Raw genomic sequence first — 22,954 nt, forward strand, 5'->3', positions numbered from 1 at the left:
CTTAGCTCATAGGAGGAATGGTGAACTCGTGGGAGACCCCCAAGTGACGTCATAGGCCCGATTCGTTACGCTCATTGGCCCGTAAAAACGACAAAGCAAGAAAGAAAAATAAATGGGATGCTGTAGCGGAGCAGACGACGCGGCGAGCGCTTGCGGCAGACGTCCCGGTATCTTCATCTGCTACTTGCGTGGGTTAAAAACAGTGTTAAAAAAGTTCAGGTTCAGCATAACGGTTTGTCTTTATGATTCACGCTTAAATACAGAAGTACATGCCTTACTAACCTTCACTCTAAGGCAACCAAATCCGCGGCTTCACCCCAATGCTCTCGAATGACTAACCCTGGCAACCAACGAAGTACCTTCCGCAAATGGCAGCAAAGTGCATATAATTTGAGTCAGAAATGTAATCTGCGCTGCGGTACCATTGTGCAAGGCCGAAGGTCATGTTCGGATTGCGTCATGCCGCAGCGCAGACCACGTTTATGAGTCAAATCGTATGCTCGGCATCGTCATTCACCGAAATTAAAATTTTATCGTTGGCTGCATACATTGGCCGATCAAGGTCATTGTGGCAAAGCAGAATCATAGGGCCATCTTCGTGTAGGGGCAACACCATCTATGAGAGCAGCACACCTTTTCCTGGGGGCCACGTAAAAAGCGAACTACCGAGTGGGGTGAGTTTTCGGCCTAGACAGTACAGTGATACATACCACCAATATTATAAGGAATGTCTTGGACGTGTTCTCACCCAGAATGGCCAGATTCGGAGCGACACGCTGGGTAGTTATGAAGCCTAGTAAAGGTTGACTTGGAGAAGCAGAATGGAGAAGCATGGGAAGAGGGAAGTGAAAGTGTTGCACTAGCCGGAGCGCTTCACGTTGACAACTCACAACTGCCAAGCAGCCTGCCATATTTTAAAGCAAAGCTTTTTACCTCTACCCTCCAACGGTTCTTTCGCGACCATTGGTGTCAACAGAAAATTGCCAGGAGAAAATAAAAGAATCTACTGGAACCGCCACGAATCGAACCACGGACTAATATACTCTTAGTCGTGTCCCGGATGGCGTCCTATTTATATGCGGTGGGCAGCCTCAATACCGTGATATAAGAGGCCCTGACAGACTTCCTTCCCGTGACAAAACCTCAGGTGGTTACAGCAGGCTTATATGCTGCACCAACGACCCGTGTCACGGCTATAAACTAGCGGACAGCCTGACGCCAGGAAATAAATAAAAAGAGGGGGGCAATCGTGAAGCTCCCAGCGATATGTGTGGCTTGCGGCGCATGCGCGCATTCCCCTTCACACAATGGCCCGCTACCTTCCTTTGCAGCGGCCGACGACGCGCGCCCGATGACGCGGCGAAAGCCGAAAAACATTTTAAAAAATCTTGCGTGCACATGCGCAGTAGGAGTGGAAAAAAGTTCGCGCGCGGCGAGTTGTAGTCCGGTGGTTTGTCTTTAGCGCGCGTTCACATTATGGAGTCATTTCAGCGCGGAGAAAGTTGGGGTCCCGCGCTTTGACTCTTGCTCTGTGTAGTTCATACTCAGTTCCGAGCGTTCACACTTTCTTGTCCACGTTCGCTTCCGCTGACATCAAATATGTGCTTCGAGGTCGGTGTAACAGTGGAAGCAACAGCGAATGCGATGGGTTTATTAGGGCCACCGGGAAGGCAAGCCAAGCAGCGGCGCCATGTCAAGCCGGCTGTTCTGTGTATTACGGGCATAGCCCGGTTGAACACGAACGGATAGGTAAGTCCCTGGATTTCTTTTTTTTTTGTGGGGGGGGGGGGGGGGGGGGGGGGGGGGGAGGGGGGTTGGGGAGCGCAGACTGTAAGAATTTGTGTTTGCAGACAATATAGCAAGGGCCACGAAATTGTGCCTTTTGCGTCGTCGTAAGAAGCCAACCCCAAAACCGTTCTCCGATATCCGGAATCGTACGGTAAATTTGACGTGCTTTATAGAGAGGATTCGGTTTCCAAGTGGGGCGGCCGTTTTGGGATACAGGAGAAAAACGACAACGCTTGCACATGTGAGCTACTTCCGTTGCCGTAATGAGTATGCCGTGGTGCCATAAAAAAATTTCATTTTTACACGCGTCCCATTGTCAAGGTCAAGCCACATAAAACCCAGTTTGAATTTGATATTTTTCAATATTCTATGGCCACTGCTTGTCATTTTCGGTAGGCGTAGCAAAAAGTTAGGTAACGTTTTTTCGTAACGAGGTTTTTGCGTCATCGTTTCGGCTAGTGAATTTTCTGGCACGTTGAGTAGTCTGGATCCTGTGGTGATTTGGAAACTTCCTTAAGGTGCGTTTAACTGGTAAAGTCTTCCCATGAAGCAACAATCATGAGTAACACCAGCCCCCACCTTGTTGTGTTCGGCACGGCTGTCGTCTGTCTGGAGTGTCAACTCGCGGTTTGCAGAAACATGATAGCATTGGCAGCGCAAACGCGGCGCGGCGCCGGCGTGGAGGTTGCTCAAAGCGGTGGCTTCTAATGTTGTTACACAGCCTCCTGTAAAGGCGTTATACAGGAGGCTATGGTTGTTACAGATGCGCTGGCTGTTGCTCGGTGCGCGCAGTTTACCTATGCTTTAGCAAAAGATATTTCTAGCTTTTTTATTCGATCTTTCATAAAATGTTTTGCGCCGTGCTACTGGTGGAAATGGTTTCATAAAAAGAAACTAGGGCACATTACCCTCTGCGTGTAACAGAGAACAGAGTTTTTTTTTTCAACGTCCAATTGACGTGGCGGCGTCAAATAAAATTATGGCAAAGTTTTCTTGCCCGCCTTTGCAGTGGAAAAGCTCTCGGCCTTCCTATGTATATGAAGAAAACGTCCTTTTGGAGAGCGTTTGAATCTAAAGCAGTAAGAAAGAAATAATTGTCTAAACTACAGCGATGCACTTGCCTGATTTATGATATTTTCACATATCTGCTATGGCGTTGGTGATACTTCTGCTGCACCCCTTCAGGCTGTACTGTTTTACCGCCGATAAATAACGGCACAATTTTGTACCTGGTTACTTTTTCAACTGCTGTTTCTTTTCTTCACGCAGTGCCAACACAACAGAATGCTACCCGTAACTGAAGGTTTATAATGTTTACAACGCTGTTTCCATTCCAGTGTGACGAAATTCCAGAAGCAGCAGCTCCTGGGCCAAAGATTGCTGGGGGGGATTCTACAAAGGCCTTCTACATCATCGCAAGTGGTGTACCTGGACCATAATTGAAGCCCGGAGAAAATACTTTTACTTCGTTTGGTAATATATTACATTAGGACATGATATACCCGTGAGCTTTATGCCAAATGTTGGGCGTTATACAGTCAGCAGCCTGCAAAAAAGATGATACCCCAGTCAAACGTGCCTCCTTAAGTGCACTTCCGCCGAGTGCACTCGGGCTTCCCAAGTGACACTTAAACTGCGCGCTGCTAAACGACGAAATAAAGTGCCCTTCGACGTTATTTCAGTGACGATAGCCGGCCTAAATATTACGCAAAATTACTTGGCATTGCTCCTCTTTATCGCGTGAGGAATAATGTAAACATTTTTTCTGTTTGCATTGGTTAAAAGTGCAAGCGGCGCCTCGCCCGAGACCACAAAAAACAGTCAGGACGGCGACTGAACACCGGCGCTGATATCTTCCCTGTTATTCACTGCGCAGTGAATGACAGCATCATTATTGTTTGGAGGAAATGATCTGAAAGCGTTGAATACAACAGAAATACGCTGAAACAGGAACACAATCGCAGGGCCACAAGAAACCACCTACGAGAACGCCGCAGAGAACGGCTGCCATGGAGCAAAATACCCACCAGGCAGCGCTGGCACATTGCTGAGAGAGAGGTTATTTTCTTATTTTTTGTCGCTGCTTCAATTTTTGTAAAACTAAGTAAGCAATATATCTATAATTAACTTTTAACGTTACTTATTATAATCTAAACACTCGCGGTTTTAGGTTAATTTTTCCGATTTTCGGACTTCTGTTCACGACATTACTCAGTCGGCGAGCTGGCCCCGGTAAAGCGTGTTTGGGGACCACACTCAGCTTAAAGTGCGTTCCTTGTAAAGTGTCATTCGTGTTTGCCGTTTAGCTGCTTCCGAATGACATTTTAGCCGAGTGCACTCTGTGGAAGTGCACTTAAATAGGCACGTTTGACAGGGGTATTAGTTTTCTCCCTGTTCAGCAAGCTGCTGAACATTCCATAAATGAAAGCAATAATTTTAACTTGACAGGTCCTTATTTGCCTTTCCACAAAAGAATATTTTCATTTGTGTGTTCCATAAGGTCACTGCTAATATTTGTATTTGTTATTTCAGTACACGTTTTTCGTGAACATATTTGTATTTTGGATATCAAATAAAAAGGAAACATCGTTACTTCGACATGGTGTCATTTATATAATTTTCATTTCACACTTGTGCATACTCATGAATTCGAGAATGACAAAATACTTAACATCTAGATACCCAACTCAGTTCTCTGTGTCCCAAGCTTGTATGAGTAGACTATCACTTCAAGTTCCGGATAGGTTTAAGGTATACAGATACTTGCTTTACAGCTTTGCTTGCAACATTGCATTATAAATATAGGGAGTTTTTTTTAATTCGTGGAATGTGCATTGAGGCCTGATAGATGAGGTGGCAAAACACTGAGATTATAATGGTAAAACCTTATTGCTTGACAACTGAGGTCATGAAGATGTTCCAGAAGTGCACAAATCACAAATGTATTAGTGCAATTACAGCTATTGTAACCCATTTATTGGTGGCATTGTTTTATACGGTCTAAACTTCAGATGCACAAATGCGCGTTCATGACCAAGTGCTATAGTTTTGGTGAACGGCCTTGAAAATATTGAAAATGCTGAACCGCGACCTTGCGCTTCCACGTACAATAATATAACTCCTTTATATAACGGAAGCGCGAATGAAATGAGACCACTTAAAAAAATTGCAGAAATTAGGAGAATTGTCTACAAATGCCCAGAATTCTTATGCCGCTTCTCTTGAGTGTGAGTCTTTTAGAGCCAAATTTTTTTATTTTTCTGTCCGTTCAATTATCTCCATTTACCTTATTATAACGATCACAGGTGTTACTTGCGCCAAATCTGCATTTTTTGTAAATGAAGGGCGTTACACGGCTTACCATTTTCCGTATTTTTATATTTTTCTTTGTTTTTAGTTTTTCAAAATTAAGCTCGGCCAATTATCTCGATCTGCGCTATGATAACGATTACAAGTGAAATTTCCGCAAAATCTGCATTATTGTGGAAATGCAGGGCGTTATACTGTTTGCCAGTTTCCGTCATTTATTTATATTTTTCTTATTTTTGGTTTCTCAAAATTTGGTTCGTCCAATGATCTTTATTTACGATATTACAACGATTAAAGGTGGAACATCCGCGAAAACTTCATTTTTCTGGAAATTCAGGCCGTTACAAGTTACACGGCCGAGCGCCTATCCGGTCTGCACGAGAAAACGCTAGATATTCTTTGTTTGCTCGCGATCACCAATTCCGCAGGCGACGCAGCAATTCTGCAGGCGTCGCGACACAATGTTCTATAGAGTGAGTAATTTATTATTGGTTCATTACATTACCAGAAACATAATTTACTACCGCCCCCTATAACCAAAATAAAGTTGAAGGCATGTAACCGCACCATCAGAAGAGCTACGACGAGCAGAAAATATTCAGTACACCATTTCATGCTTGGTATACTTGCCACTCGTGACCAGACAGCTCTTATGTTCAGCACGACAGTGTGCCTTACGTGCTAGTTATTTGCATGCATTGTCATAGGGGGCACTTTCCACCATTGACCAAGTATACTTTTGGTAACAAGGCAGAAGAACTGTTATCAATTCCGTTTGCATCGATGGAATAAATCACCGCACGGCGCATCATACTGTTGAAAAGGGCACACAGCATGACAAAAGGTTTCCGCTCGTACCAATGTACTTAAAGCCTCCCAAACCGTAGTATTATGCCTCTTTGGTAGAGTGATTCGAAAACGGTGGTCTAAAGAAAGTCACTCGCAGCGGGATGTTTTATTTAATACTCGTGCTTGACGCGCAACAGCATGCAGAATACTTATAAGCCCATGTTTGCACCCCCCAGCTACCCGTGGATCGTGGAGCAGTGGTTATGATACCCGCCTCTTCATGTGTTGTAGTAGACCCAGGTTCGAATCTCCGTAGGGTTGTGTGTATGTGCCTATGTGCACTTTGTGTGTCTCGTATGATGTAACATGTGTTAGAGCATTCGTCACGGGATGCTGATGTTGACCTGGCAATGCGAGCAAAAAAAAAAACCGGATAAACTCAATTCTGGCAGATTGGCTGGTTTTTTCTTCTTTTTTTGGTGGAAAGCAACAAGGCCGCTTATTTGAGGGGCCGTATGATTTGGGGGCCGCGTCGTAAGCGGGAATAGATTAGCATAACGGGCCGCGTAAAAAAATTACGGCCAGTGGCCTGCCGAACACACGGCCCGGTGTTTAGGTGGCCCGCTGGTCAGCGGCCCTCAATACGGCCGCTTAAACGCCGGGCCGCTTGTTCGATAGGCCGCGTGTTTGGCGGGCCGCTTGCGCGCAAGGCCGCCTGAACCGCCGCTTTATAAGCGGCTTTAAAATGACGCGGCGGCCCGCCTGCATGCGGGTCGTATAACCGGGAATTGACTAAGAGTGTACAGTAACGAAACCAGAGCCCGTTGTCTTACCGATTTAGCTACGAGCCCACGAGTAAACCTGGTAGACAAGCGGTGCACTCACCAAGTACATCTACGGGTTTAACCCCTGAATTCTGGCTGAATGCCACGCAATAGCGATTAAAAGAAGCCCACACCAACCCATGGCATCTCACTTAGAGTACGCCAGTGTGCTAAAGCCTTTGGCTTCCAATGTTCACATAAAAAATCTCAGCTCCTTCTCGTCCGCCCTCACGCCAAACGACACCTCAAGGAACACATTCAAATACTCCTTGATGGCCAGGTCATCACTCCAAGCCCCAGCATCAAGATCCGGGGCCTGCATCTTCAGGCCAACACCAAGAGTGACGTATCCTTGCAGCGCCTCAAACACAGCATGAATAAAATCATACACATGTTCAGGTGTTGCAAGCAAGAAGCGAGGCCTCAAGGAAACCGATACCTTTCGATTAGTTCAAGCTTTTGATCTCTCGAGAATCACTTATGTCCACCCCCTGTCTTCTTCTCGGCAAGAAGGTCTGAAATATGCTTTATATGATGATTAGAAAGGAGGTTAAGCAAGCTATTGGTCTTCCCATGAGTGCGTACACAGAGAGACTGCTTAGCACGGGGCTGTACAACACGGTGGAAGAGCTGATACAGGGCCATCTTTCTATCCAGAAGCTCATAATGAGCAAAACTGCGGCGGGTCGCCACATCCCTCATCAGATTGGCTGGGCAGCACAGAATGTCACTCCGCTTGATGTACTCCTGGACTTTTGGCGACCAGAACTAAAGATGCTCCCTTTACTTAGAAATATGAACCCCTCACACGACGAGGGACGCCGACAAGCACGGGCTCAAGCGTTGAACACCACCATTGGTGGGGATCATCCGGTTATCTACACAGACGTCTCCCAACATCGAGGGCAGCAGTACGCCATCATCTTGGCTACCTCCAGAACCAACCTCCTTGCTTGTGCCTCACTCACGAAGGAAGACATGACGGCCGCACAAGAGGCAGCCATCAGCTTGGCCCAAACTCAACCAGGGGTAGGGTAGTCACTGATTCCCGACAAGCCTACCGAAATTACCAGTCGGGTTTGGTGTCCCCGACCTACGCTGCGTGTGGTAAAAAACCACTCCCCAAATGGTTCCATTCAGCTCATCGGCATGGACACCCGCTCACGCTTCCATGGAGGGCAACGAACACGCCCACCAAACCGAGACTGCACTTTAACCCCCCGTGCTATGGAGCTGCACTTGGACAGCCACCCGCTTGTCTCGTTCAGGGACATTACCCAGCAAACAGACCTTACCTTCGCCTTACCCTGACCTTTCCATAAAACAACAAACTACCCTACGGCTCATAAAATCCGGCTCCTTCCGACACCCGACGCATCTTCACTTAATACACCCGAATGGCTACGACGCTGAATGTACATTTTGCTCGGAAGTAGAAATAATCTGCCACATAAACGGGGTGCGCAACTTTATCCCTGAGCACCCTCGTCTCTTTCCGTCAGCTAACGAACAAGAGCAGTGGGAAATGCTGCTGTCTATCCCCTCTCTGCCAACCCAGCTTCAGCTGGTGGACACAGCCTAGGAGGCGCGGGTTGAATATGGGCTACAGTGAAGAAGGAACCACTCCCTGGGGCGCACTCTGGGCCGTTCAGGAATCTGAATAGAAGTATTTCCTCCTTCTCCTCGTCCTCCTCCCACTCCTACTCCTCATTCGTCTCTGCCGCTGATCTCGTCGCCTCTGTCCGCGACGGCAGAGACGGAGAAGAGAGATCTTCTAACACCGGGATTGAGCTTTATTTTTATTAAAAAAAAAGAGTTACCACTCACGTGCTACACCAATACAACTCAACCAACCACCGTTCATGCATCATGGCTTAATTTAATATTACCAAGAATTTCTCTTTGAAATAGTAGAGGGTGTGGTGAAGTGCATATCACTGCTCTCTGGTTTCACTATTTGTTGAGCGGCATAAGTGAATTTAAGTGAAGTCGCATGAGGAATCGTTGTGGGTGCCATTTACAGCTTTGCGTTCCAATCACATTCACAGGGTGGATGTGCACTAATTTTTTCGCCGACCTCGTAAATAACATCTGTCGTTGCGTCGAAGTACTAAGCCTTTCAATCAAGAACACAGAGCGAAAGGATACCGCGAAATTAGGAGAGAGGGAGTCTTGCTAGGCAACGCCCAGGGACGTCGGACGTGCTAAGCGCCGCGGCTGCTGCATGTTCCAATGGAAAGCCCGGTAGCTGCACAGGACGCACAGAGGTATACAGTTTGGCGAGGAGCGTCGCGTACACCCGGGCTTATGTGACCTCAACATCTCCCCGTGTTTGTCCAGCGTATCGCCTCTATCACTTTTATCGTCTCACAATAGTTCCAGAGAATGGTTGGATCAAGTGTTTAGACATATATTGATGCTGAATGCCTCAGGTTCGGTGAGCTGAACGACAACGAAAACGGTGCCAAGCTCAACCTGCTTCCTTTGAACTCGAAGTGGAGGCTAAGCTTAGTTCAGAAAAAAAAATTCAGAAACACCCAAGTGGGTATTATCGAATAAATTCTTAAACTGCACGGCTACAGACTGAGCCCCTATAATGTCTGTTAGACTAATTGACACACGTGCATCAATGTCATATATTTTTGTAGTCAAGAGTTCGACAAAAGTCCGTCTGCTCAGGTATCATGACAAGGAAGAAGATGCGGTCGCTTACCAAGTCAAGGTAAAAAATTCAGTCCAATCCACCATGTGAATGTGGTTGGAAAGCAAAGCTGTAAACGGCACCCACAACGATTACCCATGAGGCGTCACTTAAATTCCCTCACGTCGCTCAACAAATAGTGAAACCAGAGAGAAGTGAAATACACTGAACCACACCCGTTCTTACTTCAAAGAGATATTCTTGGTAAGTATTAAATCAATGCATGATGTATTAACGGTGGTTGGTTGAGTTGTATTGGTGTAGCACATGAGTGGGAACTTTTTTTACAAAATTAAAGGAAGCTCAAACCCGGTGTTAGACGATCTCATTTCTCCGTTTCTGCCGCCGCGGACGGAGGCGACGAGATCGACAGCATAGAAGAAAAGAGGAGCAAGATGACGAGGAAGAAATACTTCTATGCAGATTTCTGAACGGCCCAGAGTGCGGCCCAGGGTACACTCTTAGTCGATTCCTGGTTATACGACCCGCATGCAGGCGGGTCGCCGCGTCAATTTAAAGCCGCTTATAAAGCGGTGGTTCAGGCGGCCTCGACCGCAAGCGGCCCGCCAAACACGCGGCCCACCGAACACTCGGCCCGGCGTTTAAGCGGCCCTCTTGAGGGCCGCCTAACCAGAGGGCCACCTAAAACATGGGCCATATGTTCGGCGGGCCGCTGGCCGTACTTTTTCTACGCGGCCCGTTATGCTAGTCTATTTCCGCTTACGAAGCGGCCGCCAAATCATACGGCCCCTGAAATAAGCGGCCTTCTTGGTTTTCACAAAAAAAAAAAAGAAAAAGAAAACCACTCGGCCACAATCGACCTGATCCGTTTTTTTTTTTCACTCGCGTTGATAAGGCCAACACCAGCACCCCGTGACCAATGCTCTAACCCACGTTACATCATGCGAGACATATAAGCACATAGACGTAACCCTACGGGGAATCGAACCTGGGTCTACTACAATACATCAAGAAGCGGATACCATAACCACTGCGCCACGACCCACGCGCCGCTGGGGAGTGCAAACATGAGCTTATCAGTATTCTGCATGCTGTTGCGCGTCAAGCAGGAGTCTTTCATAACACATTCGGCGGCGAGTGGCTTTCTTTAGACCACCGTTTTTTAATCGCGCTACCAAAGAGGCATAATACTAGGTTTGCGGGAATTTAGGTACACTGGTACGAGCGGAAACCTTTTGTCATGCTGTGTGCCCGTTCCAACAGTATGATGCGCCGTGCGGGGATTTATTCCATCTATGCAAACGGAATTGATAACAGTTATTCTGCCTGGTTACCAAAAGTATTCTTGACCATTGGCGGAACGTGCCCGAATGACAATGCTTGCAAATAACTAACACGTAAGGCACACTGTTGTACTGAAAATAAGAGCTGTCTCGTCACAAATCACAAGTATACCAAGCATGAAATGGTGTACTGAATTTTTTCTGCTCGTCGTAGCTTTTCTGATAATGCGGTTACATGCCTTGACCTTTCTTTTTGTAGTAGGGGGCGGTAGTAAAATACGCATCTGGTAATGTAATAAACCAATATTAAATCACTCACTCTACCTAACATTGTGTCGCGGCGCCTGCAGAATTGCTGCGTTGATGCCCAGGTAAAGAGCTGTCGGAAGGCAGATACCGCGCTTTATTTTATAGATCGCGAGCACACAAAAAATATCAGCGTTTTCTCGTGCACACCGGATAAGCGCTCGGCCGTATAACTTGTAACACCCTGCATTTCCAGAAAAATGCAGATTTCGCGAAAGTCCCACCTTTAATCGTTATAACATCGTAAATGAATATCATTGGTAAAACGAAATTTCGAGAAACTAAAAATTAAGAAACATAAAAAAAATGACGGAAAATGGCGAACCGCATAACGCCCTGCATTTCCACAATAATGCAGATTAAGCGGAAATTCAACTTGTGATCGTTATAGCGTAGATGGAGATAATTGGTCGAACAAAGTTTTGAAAAACTAAACAAGGAAAGTATAAAAAATACAGAAAATGCTGAGCCTTAACTGTAACGCCCTTCATTTACAAAAAAATGCAGATATGGCGCAAGTAACACCTGTGATCGTTATAATAGGGTAAATGGAGATAATTGGACGGACAGGACTTGGAAAAAACAAGAAAACTGGCTCTGAAAGACTCACACTCAAGAGAAGCGCCATAAGAATGCTGCGCAATAGTAGACAATTTTCTGAATTTCTGCAATTTTTTAAGTGGCCTCATTTCATTCACGCTTCCGTTATTAAACTGTTATATTATTGTACGCGGAAGCGCAAGGTCGCGGGTCAGCATTTTCAACTTTTTCAAGGCCGTTCACTAGAACCATAGTACTTGGGCATGAACGCACTCTTGTGCATCTGAAGTTTAGACCGTATAAAACAATGCCACCATAAACGCGTTGCAATGGCTGCAATTGCCCTAAAACAGTTTTAATTTGTGCCCTTCTGGGACATCTTCATGACCTCAGTTTTCATGCAATGAAGTTTTAGCTTCATAATCTGAGTGTTTTGCCACCTGATGTATATGGCCTCAATGCACATACCACGAAATAAAGAAAACTCCCTATATTCATAATGCCATGTTACAAGCATAGCTGCAAATCAAGTATGTGTATACTTTAAACCTATCCGGATGTTGAAGTGATAGTCTACTCATACAAGCTTGGGACACGAACAGAGAAGTGAGTAGGGTATGTAAATGTTAAGTATTTTGTCATTCTCGAATTCATAAGCATGCACAAGTGTGAGATGAAAATTACATAAATGACACCATGTCGAAGGAACGCTGTTTTCTTTTTATTTGATATCCAAAACACAAATGTGAACACCAAAGACATACTGAAATAACAAATAGAAGTATTAGCAGATTGCCCTTATGGAACACACAAATGAAAATCTTGTTTGTGGAAGAGCAAATAACGGCCTGTCAAGATAAAAGTATTGTTTTCATTTATGGAATTTTCAGCACCTTGCTGCTTACAAAACAGAGAGGAAACTCGTCTTTTTTGCAGGCTACTGTCTGTATAACGCCCAATGTTTGGCCTAAAGCGGACGGGTATCTCATGTGCTTAATGTAATATATTACCAAACAAAGAAAAAGTACAATCTCCGGGCTTCAATTAGGGTCCAGGTACACCACTTCCGATGATGTAGATGGCCTTTGTAGAATCGCCCCAAGCAATCTTTGGACCGGGAGCTGCTGCTTCTGGAGTTTTCGTCGCACTGTAATGGAACAGCGTTGTAAACATTTCAAAAACGTTGAGTCACGGGTAGCAATCTGTTGTGTTGGCACTGCGTGAAGAAAAACGGCCGGTGAAAAAGTGACCAGTTAATAGTGGTGGCGTTATTTATCGGTGGTATAGCCGTATAGCCTGAAGGGGCGCAGCAGAAGTATCACCAACGTTTTAGAAGATATGTGAACATATCATAAATCAGGCAAGTGAATCGCTGTAGTTTAGGCAATTATTTCTTTCTTACTGCTTGTAGATGCAAACGCTCTCCAAAAGGACGTTTTCTTCATATACATAGCAAGGCCGAGCGCTTTTTCAGTGCAAAGGCGTGCGAGAAGACGTTGCCATAATTTTATTTGACGGCGTAAATAAACTCGGTTCGCTGTAACATGCGGAGGGTAATGTGCCATAGTTTCTTTTTATGAAACAATTTCCACCAATTGTATGGCGCAACTCGGTTCGCTGTAACATGCGGAGGGTAATGTGCCATAGTTTCTTTTTATGAAACAATTTCCACCAATTGTATGGCGCAAAACATTTTATAAAGATGGAACAAAATTGCTAGCAATATCTTTAGCTAAAGCATAGGTAAACTGCGCGCACCGAGCAACAGCCAGCGCATCTGTAACAACATTAGAAGCCACCGCTTCGAGCGACCTCCACGCCGGCGCCGCGCCGCGTTTGCGCTGCCAATGCTATCGTGTTTCTGCAAACCGCGAGTTGACACTCCAGACAGACGACAGCCGTTGCGAACACAACCAGATGGGGGCTGGTGTTCCTCATGAATGCTGCTTTATGTGAAAACTTTACTACTTAAACCCACCGTAATGACGTTTACTAATCGCCACATAATCCAGGCTACTCGACGCGCCAGAAAATTCACTAGCCGAAACGACGATGCGAAAACCTAGTTACGAAAAAACGTTACATAACTTTTTGCTACGCCTACCGAAAATGACAAGCAGTGACCATGGAATATTAAAAAATACAAAATTCAAAATTGGGTTTTATGTGCCTTGACCTGGAGAATGAAACGCGTGGAAAAATGCAATTTCTTTATGACACCACGGTACTCATTGCGGCAACGGAAGTACAGTGGGGTCCACTGTTAAAGGGAAACGGCGAGCGCGTGGCCACTGCGCTCCGCGAAGCGCCGGCGCCGAGAAGTGGCGAGAATCGGAGGCAGCCGGCACATGCGCACTGACCGCACGATGCGGGAGAAGCCGCTGTGTCGTCTGCTACGGCGCTTCGCCCGGCCGCTGACATCCTTCGAATGCGAAATTCCCCTGCTATCGCAAGCTGAGCGGCTCAGTGGAGCGCCGTAGCAGACGACAGAGCGGCTTCTCCCGCCTCATGCGGTCAGTGCGCATGTGCCGGCTGTCTCCGATTCTCGCCACTTCTCGGCGCCGGCGCTTCGCGGAGCGCAGTGGCCACGCGCTCGCCGTTTCCCTTTAACAGTGGACCCCACTGTACCACACATGTGCAAGCGTTTTCATTTTTCGCCTGGATCCCAAAACGGCCTCGGCACAGGGAAACCGAATCCCCTCTGTAAAACACGTCAAATTTACCGTACGGCCCCGGGTATCGGAGAACGGTTTTGGCGCGGGCTTCTTACGACGTCGAAAAAGGCATAATTTCATGGCCCTTACTAGTTGTCAGCAAACACTAATTCTTACAGTCTGCGCCCACCCTCCTCGAAAAAAAAAAAACAAGAAATCCAGGGACTTACCTATCCTTTCGTGTTCAACCGGGCTATGCCGCCGGCTTGACATGGCGCCGCTGCTTGGCTTGCGTGACCGGTGGCCCTAATAAACCCATCGCATTTGCAGTTGTTTCCACTGTTACACCGACCTCGAAGCACACATTTGACGTCAGTTGAACCGAACGTGCTCAAAAAAGTGTGAATGCTCGGAACTAAGTATGAACTACACAGAGAAAGAGTCAAAGCGCGGGACCCCAACTTGCTCCGTGGTGAAATTCCTCGCACGTGCGTGACAGAGACAAGTCACCGTACCACAAGTCGCCGCGCGCGAAATTTTTTTCCACTCATACTGCGCATGTGCGCGCGCGATATTTTTTAACTTTTTTCGGCTTTCGCCGCGTCGTCGGGCGCGCGTCGTCGGCCACCGCAAAAGAAGCTCGCGGGCGATTGTGTGAGGAGAAATGCGCGCATGCGCCGCAAGCCACACATATCGCTCCGAGCTTCACGATTGCCCCCCTTTTTTTATTTTATTCCTGTCGTCAGGCTGTCTGCTAGTTTATAGCCGTGACACGGGCCGTTGGCGCAGAATATAAGCGTGATGTAACAAACTGAGGTTTTGTCACGGAAAAGAAGTCTGTCAGGGCCTCTTATACCACGGTATTTAGACTGCCCACCGCATATAAATAGGACGCCATCCGGGACGCGACTAAGAGTGTAGTGGTTCCTTCTCCACAGTGCGCGCCGCCTGTCCACCAGCTGAAGCTGGGTAGGCGGAGAGGGGCTGGGGAGCAGCATCTCCCATTGCTTTTTGTTGGGTAGTTGACGGAAAAAGAGGAGGGTGCTCAGGCCTAAAGTCGCACACCACGCGTATGTGGCGGAGTGTTCCTACTTCTGGGCAAAATTTACATTCAGCGTCGTAACGATTCGGGTGCAATAAAGGAAGACACGTCAGCTGTGGGAAGGAGCCGGATTGTATGAGCCGTAGGGTAGTTTGTTGTTCTCTGGAAAGGGCAGGGTAAGGCGAAGGTAGTGTCTGTCTCTGAAGGCGATAATGCTGTGCTGGGTTATGTCCCTGAACGTGACTAGTGGGTGACTGTCCTCGTGCAGCTCTATAGCGGGAGGGGGGGGGGGGGGGGGAGGGTAAAAGCGCAGGCTTGTTGGTGGGCGTGTTCCGTGCCCTCCATTGAAGCGTGAGCGGGTGTCCAGATGAGCTGAATGGAACCGTTTGGAGATTGTTTTTCTAGCAGACGCAGTGCAGGTCGGGACATGCAACCCGACTGGTAATTTTGGTAAGCTTCGGGAAGCGGCGACTACCTTCCGAACCGCTGGCTGAGTGAGAGCCAAGGCGATGGCTGCCTCTTCTGCTGCCGTCATGTCTTGGGTCTTGAGTAAGCCACACGCAAGGAGGTTAGTTCGGGAGGTAGCCATCATGATGGCGTACTGCTGCTCTCGATGTTGGGAGGCATCTGTGTAGACGGCTTCATGATCGTCAGCGAGGATGGGGTCGAGCGCTTGAGCCCGTCCTTGTTGGCAACTCCCGTCGTGTGAGGGGTTCATATTTTTAAGCCAAGAGGTAATATATTGTTCTTGTCGCCAAGATTACCGGAGTACATCAAGCGGAGTTAAATTCTGTGGTGGCCATCAAGGAGTATTTGAATGTGTTCCTTGATGTGCCGTTTGGCCTGAGGGCGGGCGACAAGGAGCTGTGATTTCTTGCGTGAACACTGGAGGCCACAAGCTTTAGGACATTGGCGTACTAGAAGTGAGATGACATGCGTTGGTGTGAGCGTCCTTAATTTTTGTAATTTCTCGCAGAACCGCAAGGCGCACGCAGGGCCGGTAGACGTGCCCTGGGCGGAGCGCACAGTGGCGCGAGAGGTCGCGTGATGCTATCACGTGGCATTCAGCGAGAATTCAGGGGGTAAACCCGTATATGCGCTGGGTGAGTACACTCCCTTCCTTCACCGTGTCCGCTGGGCTCGTCGCTAAATCGGTAAAACAACGGGCTCTCGCTTCGGTAGTCTATTAGTTCCAGGTTCGATTCCTGGCGGCACCAGCAAATTCTTTTATTTGTTCGTGGGAGTTTTCTGTTGACACCAATGGTCGCGAAAGAACCCTTGGGGGGTAGAAGTAAAAAGCTTTGCTTTAAACCAGAGACGTTTAGGAACCCGTACGGGTTTCTTGATCACACTAAGCATGCAATGACCGTCAGTGATTGATTGATTGTTTGGTTTAACGAGCCGACGCAACGCAGGCGATGAGGTGTGTTTTAGTGGAGGGCTCCGGATTGATTTGACCACCTCCAAGGGATCTTTAACGTGCGCCGAAATCTCGTACACACGGGTGTTTTTGCTTTTCGCCTCCATCAGAAAAGCGGCCGCCGCGACCGGGAATCGAACCCGCGTCCTCGTGCTCAGCAGCGCAACGCCTTAGCCACTGAGCCACCGCGGCGGGAGTAAGAGCCATAAGTCGCTTCTTATTGTGAAATGTGACGCAATGAATGGGCGCAGCTTGCCGACAAATTTTCAGCTGTCCTGTTGATAGTGTCCTCGGTCGTCTGAATAAACACGGATTCCAAAAAGTAATCTTGTGGTTGATTTTTTTTTCAATTGGCTATTTCAGCGGCGTTATCCCAATCGATCGAGTGACCGTGATTATCGGCGTGCTCGGCCAGGGCGTTCGACGCTTTCTTGTTGCTGCCCACGTCCCTTTGGCGTTCTTTAACCTCCTGACGAAGTTGCCAGTTGCGCCGATGTAACTGCAGCTACCGTCTGCGCATGGTAACTTGAAGAAGACACTGGGGTATCTCTTGCTGTCCAAGCGATCTTTCCCGTTCACAAGCTCATTCCTCAGGTTGTTGGATGGCATGTGCGCAACGCGAAGGTCATACCTTGCAAAGATACGGCTTAGAGCTTCGCTGACCCCAGGAACGTATGGGTTGCCGGCGCGCATTCGGAATGACTTGCCCTTGCATGGCCTGGGATTGAGGACAAGATCTTCAACATTCTTAATTGGCATGAAGCTTCACGCGCCAATTTCTCGGACGTGCAGCTCTTTCGTACATGCAGCTTCACGCCAATTTCAGGGCGACGCTAAGGGAACGCAACTGCAGAAAATCATAAGGCAGGCATTCCGATATGGCCTATCGTCGACTTGACAAGGTCGCCGATGCACTGACACTCGGATTACCTACACCAAGTGTTGGGCCCGCTCGCCGGAAAAACAGCAACACAGATTGCCAATTCCTCAGCTTTCGTGGAGCAAGTGGGGGGCATTTCCCTGGAGGAAGACGACGTAATGGTGTCCTTCGACGTCATCGCTCTTCATTTCGGTTCCTGTCCACTTGGCCGTAGCAACATCAAGGAGGTCCTGCTGGTGGTCGAAACGCTCGCGGAAAGTACTCCTCTGGAGGTAGAACACGTGTGTGAGTTGCTGGAATTTTGCTTAAGCAACGCGTACTTCGCCTACAGCGAGCAGTTTCACAAGCAGTTCCACGTAACTGCCATGGGAGCTTTCATGTCAGTTACTACTGCGAATTTGGTCATGGAGGTCATTGAGGAGAAAGCCCTTGCCGATTTTTCTCCCAAGCCCAAGATATTCGTCCACTACGTAGACGGCTGTTTCTACATTGCTGCATTGTCAATAGGAATGATGCCCCACGGCTCCTGCATCTTCTCAACTCGATTGAAGGCGCCATCCAGTTCACAGTATAATAAGTGTATGACAGCAGCCTTCCTTTCCTCGATGTCCAGGTGATCCGTACCGAAACTAGCCTTTCGTTTGCTGTGCACAAGAAAGCGACGCATACCGGACATTACCTGGACATTACCTGAATTTTAATTCATGCCACCCAGCCTGTCACAAGCAATCTGTCGTTTCTTCTCTTGTGACGCGGGCAACACGTATTTGCTCAAGTGACGACGAAATGAGGACAAAACTTCAGACAATACATCAAGAAATATTCACGAGCTGGTACCCGGAGAAGTTCATTAAGAATGTTGAAGATCGTGTCCTCAATCCCAGGCCATGCAAGGGCAAGTCATTCCGAATGCGCGCAGGCAACCCATACGTTCCTGGGGTCAGCGAAGCTCTAAGCCGTATCTTTGCAAGGTATGACCTTCGCGTTGCGCACATGCCATCCAACAACCTGAGGACTGAGCTTGTGAACGGGAAAGATCGCTTGAACAGCAAGAGATACCAAAGTGTCTTCTACAAGTTACCATGCGCAGACGGTAGCTGCAGTTGCATCGGCGCAACTGGCAACTTCGTCAGGAGGTTAAAGAACGCCAAAGGGACGTGGGCAGCAACAAGAAAGCGTCGAACGCCCTGGCCGAGCACGCCGATAATCACGGTCACTCGATCGATTGGGATAACGCCGCTAAAATAGCCAATTGGAAAAAAATTCAGCCATAGGATTACTTTTGGAATCCGTGTTTATTCAGACGACCGAGGACACTATCAACAGGACAGCTGGCAATCTGCCGGCAAGCTACAGCCATTCGTTGCGTCACATTTTAGAATAAGAAGCGACTTACGGTTCTTGCCTGCTTAGTGTGATCAAAAACCTGTACGGGTTCCGAAACGTCTCTGTTTTTACCTTGACTTGGTTATTGACCGCATCTTCATCCTCTTCATATATTTTTGCAGGCGTCCTATAGGCCATGTGATACCGAGGTATGAAAGTCGTAGGGACTTTTTATTAAATATCTCCGGAGACCCCGTGTGTAGCTATAAAACACTAGTTACTGAGACCATTTAAAATTGTCTTTTTTACAGTGCCCATTTGCAATGCTGGAACTAATTTGTCAATGGACAATATATGAGTTGGTTTATAAAAATATGAATGCCCTAAAGCCTTATATTAGTTCCTGCACAAAACACCATATGAAGCTTTTTTTTTCGAGATGAGCGAGATCCAGAAACCGAAGCTAAGTCGGATGAAACTACACTGGGAAGAAAAACTCGGCAATTTGCACCTAAAAAATGGTGGAAAGAAAATAGTTGATGTAACGCCGTGGAAACGCGTACGAAGATCGTAGTTCGTGTCGGAAATGAGCCAGATCCTGCTGTTTCACGGATCAAAGTGAGCCAAATCCATTTGGGCGTTTGCTTTTTTTTGCTTGACTGTGCAGACTGTTTCGTGGGTGTTTTCAGAAGTTTTTTTTTTTTTTTTTTTTTTTGCTTTTCGTGGCTGGCTTATTATGAATTCAGACGGCAATTGGGATATCAGCGAAAGATCTGTCCCCAGATGTCAAGGACGAAATGTACGGAGAATTGAACTAAATGAAATTTTGAGATGCGAAAGAATGAGTTCATTTCGTCTCACCCTACCCTACGAAATAACTCTGGCGATATTTATTTACTCTCATATTTGCTATTTTAGTACTTAACTAAAGAGCCGCGGCTTAGAAGCCCTGACAAATCTCCCCCTTCCTCCTTTGAGAGTCAGAACCAATTCATTAAGGTGAAGAAGATGTGAACAGCATTCTGGTGAAGCATTCTGTAAATTCATGGCAAAGCAATGAAGAGCTTGCTTACTTCGCGAGTGCGTTCAGGCGTGCCGAAGAAAATTATCCTAGGGAAGAATTCGAAAAGGGCTGCTAATGGAGCCAAGAGGATTCACCTACTCTCCATGTATAATTCTACTGTTCTTGAAGCCCTGTTGCATACTTTTAATGCCTTTTCCACCAAAACTCCATTGTGCAATGCTTGAAAGTCAATTTAAATAAAGTTTCTATAAGAATGACGCATCAACGTGAGTGTTTCAATTCAATATGAGCCAAATCAAAACTTATCACCCCAAATATTGCTCATAATCACCTAATAATTTTTAATTACTTGTGGCCATAAACTTCCCCGAGCTTTAAAGTATATCATATAATAGCTTTGACGGTGTTGCATTAGGTCCTGTTCAGCTTGTTTCTCAAATTTGCGTTAGGTGGAGCTGGCTGATTTCAGAAAAAAAAGGAAACGCCTCGTATGTCGATATAAAAAACGCTGCACCAAGCCCCTTTATAGTTTGCTTTACAACTATGCACAAGTGTATTGCTAAGAAAACATGTATAGGAAGTTTTTTATCGAGATATGGGCTAAGGACCATTTTATGAATCCTCCACAAGGCCCATGCGTCCCTTCAATTAAAATACTGTACACTTATCTCTCTTAACGTCGGCTGTGTTTTTGTGCGCAGGTGCGTTGCTAGAAAGACATGAAGGCCCTGGCGTCTTTTAATAATAGCATTTTCTTAGGCGGCGGCTTAAGTGGGCCACATCAAGCGTTACAGTCGGAAAGAGAGGTTTCCTCCGTGAGTGCACAAAAAAAAGGGCCCATCTCCCCGCGAGGGGGACTCGAGTAAATGCGTCGCATAGGGAGTGGGTGTATTGCGTTAACGTTTAGTGTTTGGGGAGTTGGTGGTAGGGAATGCGTTGTATCAGCAGCTTCTTGATGTAGTTTGAATGAGTCAAGGATATAAGGCGCGTTCGTAGCCTTTCATTCTGTGTCGGTTTTGTGGCGCAGTGGGACGAGCAGAGCACCATGTACCTCGCGTTCCGCCCACAGGTAGTGAATGCGTTGTATCAGCAGCTTGTTGACGTAGTTTGAATGAGTCAAGGATATAAGGCGCGTTCGTAGCCTTCAATTCTGTGACGGCTTTGTGGCGCAGTGGGTACAGCACCATGTACCTTGCGTTTCGCCCGCAGGGTCGTGGAATCGAAACCAGGTGCCGGTAAGTATTATTTTTTATATAATTTAGGGGGAGGGGTGCGGACCTGTTGTTGAGAGCGAGGAGGGTAGCGTGATGCGGGAGAGGAGGAGTGGGGGAGAGGGCGCGCCTGCGCGCTGAGCTGTTGCGGACGCACGGCGGACGCTACATGTGAGTTAAAGAAATGCTCTGCATTTAAAAAAAATGCCCAAGCATTTAAAACAGAGTACCCAAGAATAACCAAACGGCGTTTCCCCCGCTTGAGCGCCAAAACGCGCACTCACCTTAGTGAAATGACTCTCAATTTGTTGTGCTACTAGAGTCTGTTCCTTGAAAGTTGCAAAAAAAAAACTGCATCGATAGCCCTGTTAAATTTTTTTACCTTGCGTGACATTGTATGCAGCTATCTCTTTCGTTCATCCCTCGGTGTCAAACAGCTATCCTCACCTCCTCGTCCAGAAGCGCAGGCCAGCGTAACCCATGCGATGAACACGGACCACAGGATTCGGTCGAAGAAGGCGGCGGACAGCTTCCAGAACTGTGTCGTTGGCTCTCTGGTGCGGTACCAGCTCAGCTTCATAAAAATGCAGCACAAGCCGCACGTGACGGCTACGCACCAACCAGCTGCTTGGGTCTTCTGCAATGGCAAGAAGCGAAATGCTCGAAGGAGAAAGTTCGCGGACACAACGCTTTGCTCGCAGGTCGACACTTTTTCTGAGCTTCACCATCCACGGCTCATTGCCCAGTGAAGTCAGAGGCATACGTTCTCAGAGAAAAAACGGAAACATTTTTAATGCGTGCATTTTCAACAAAACGCAGCCATTCTCATATACCTGTTTTGTGGGTACAACGGTATATAGCTCAATTTGCACACAGCAACAACTGTGTTGACCCCAGCACGTCTGTTTTCTTTCTCATCCTCTGACACATGAAGCCGTGGACTCACGAGTGTTTGCGGATGTCAACAAAAAGGCGGCAGTGACGCGGTAAGTATCAGTCACCTTCCCTTTGGGTCTAAGTTGCTGAAATTTTAGTGTGTTTTTTATGCTTATATGGATACCAAAGGGTATCTCACAGAGCGTAGACGGGGCATGCAGAGTAAATTATAGGTTCATCGTAAGTACAGCACGAACAGATTGAAAGGAGACGAACAACCGTACGAAAAACGCTAAAAACGCTTTTACTTTCATCTTATTACTTGTCTTCTGCTCTGTCTGGTTGCGATGTGTTTATGATGATTCCATATAATGTGGTCAAACTGTTAGTTTTACTTTAGGCGATTGGACGTGCCGATCTGAAATAGCTCTAAAGAACTAATTAATATTATATAACGGTATGTCCATTATTTGTTACTGTTGATGAAGTCCAGAAATAGCAGTTTTGTCTCTAGTCGTGAAGGTTTGGATCAGAAGGGGTGTTGCTTAAACGTTGCCTACAGTCCGTTCGCTCTCTCTCTTTTCCAGGTAGGACTTGTTCTATATACGAAACTCATAAAGTTTGTAACGACATGTTTAGAACCTTCTTTCATCAAGCAGTCCAGAAATATTAGGCCAGTCTATCTTGCCTGCGAGAGTAGGTATGCACATGAAGATCTTTGCAGGCTACGCCACATCTGAGTACCGTTCATGGACAATATGCTCCGCGAACTTTGCGACCGATCGACGAAGAAGCTGAATCAAATCTTGCCTAACATCCGCTTGGTTTCAATGACTTTCTGAATAAATGATTTAGAAGTGCGTTTTTAGACTGCCTTCTCAGCGGGTTACTGTGGTTTGGAATCAGTCTGGTGAGAAGGAGTACTAAAAAGCACCGCTGGCAAAACGCTTGGTACTTTTCCACAAATGCCAAAATGCACTTCCAGTGCAGTCAAAACCATCTCTGTTCAAAGGCCGTTAC

At 47.0% G+C, this 22,954-nt stretch overlaps 1 protein-coding gene across 1 annotated transcript in view; it reads right to left on the reverse strand.

The window, feature by feature from the left end:
- Positions 1-22,954, reverse strand: part of LOC144172676 (nose resistant to fluoxetine protein 6-like) — a 49,558-nt gene that overhangs the window by 2,001 nt on the left and 24,603 nt on the right. Inside the window, exon 10 of the mRNA XM_077701313.1 lies at positions 21,506-21,695. Within this exon, the coding sequence (XP_077557439.1) occupies positions 21,506-21,695 (190 nt within the window). The remainder of the gene's footprint in view (positions 1-21,505; positions 21,696-22,954) is intronic.

This window comes from Haemaphysalis longicornis, unplaced genomic scaffold, assembly GCF_048455015.1.
Source record: "Haemaphysalis longicornis isolate Haplotype H1 unplaced genomic scaffold, Haemaphysalis longicornis Haplotype H1 scaffold_25, whole genome shotgun sequence".
In the NCBI taxonomy this organism is placed as follows: Eukaryota; Metazoa; Arthropoda; class Arachnida; order Ixodida; family Ixodidae; genus Haemaphysalis; species Haemaphysalis longicornis.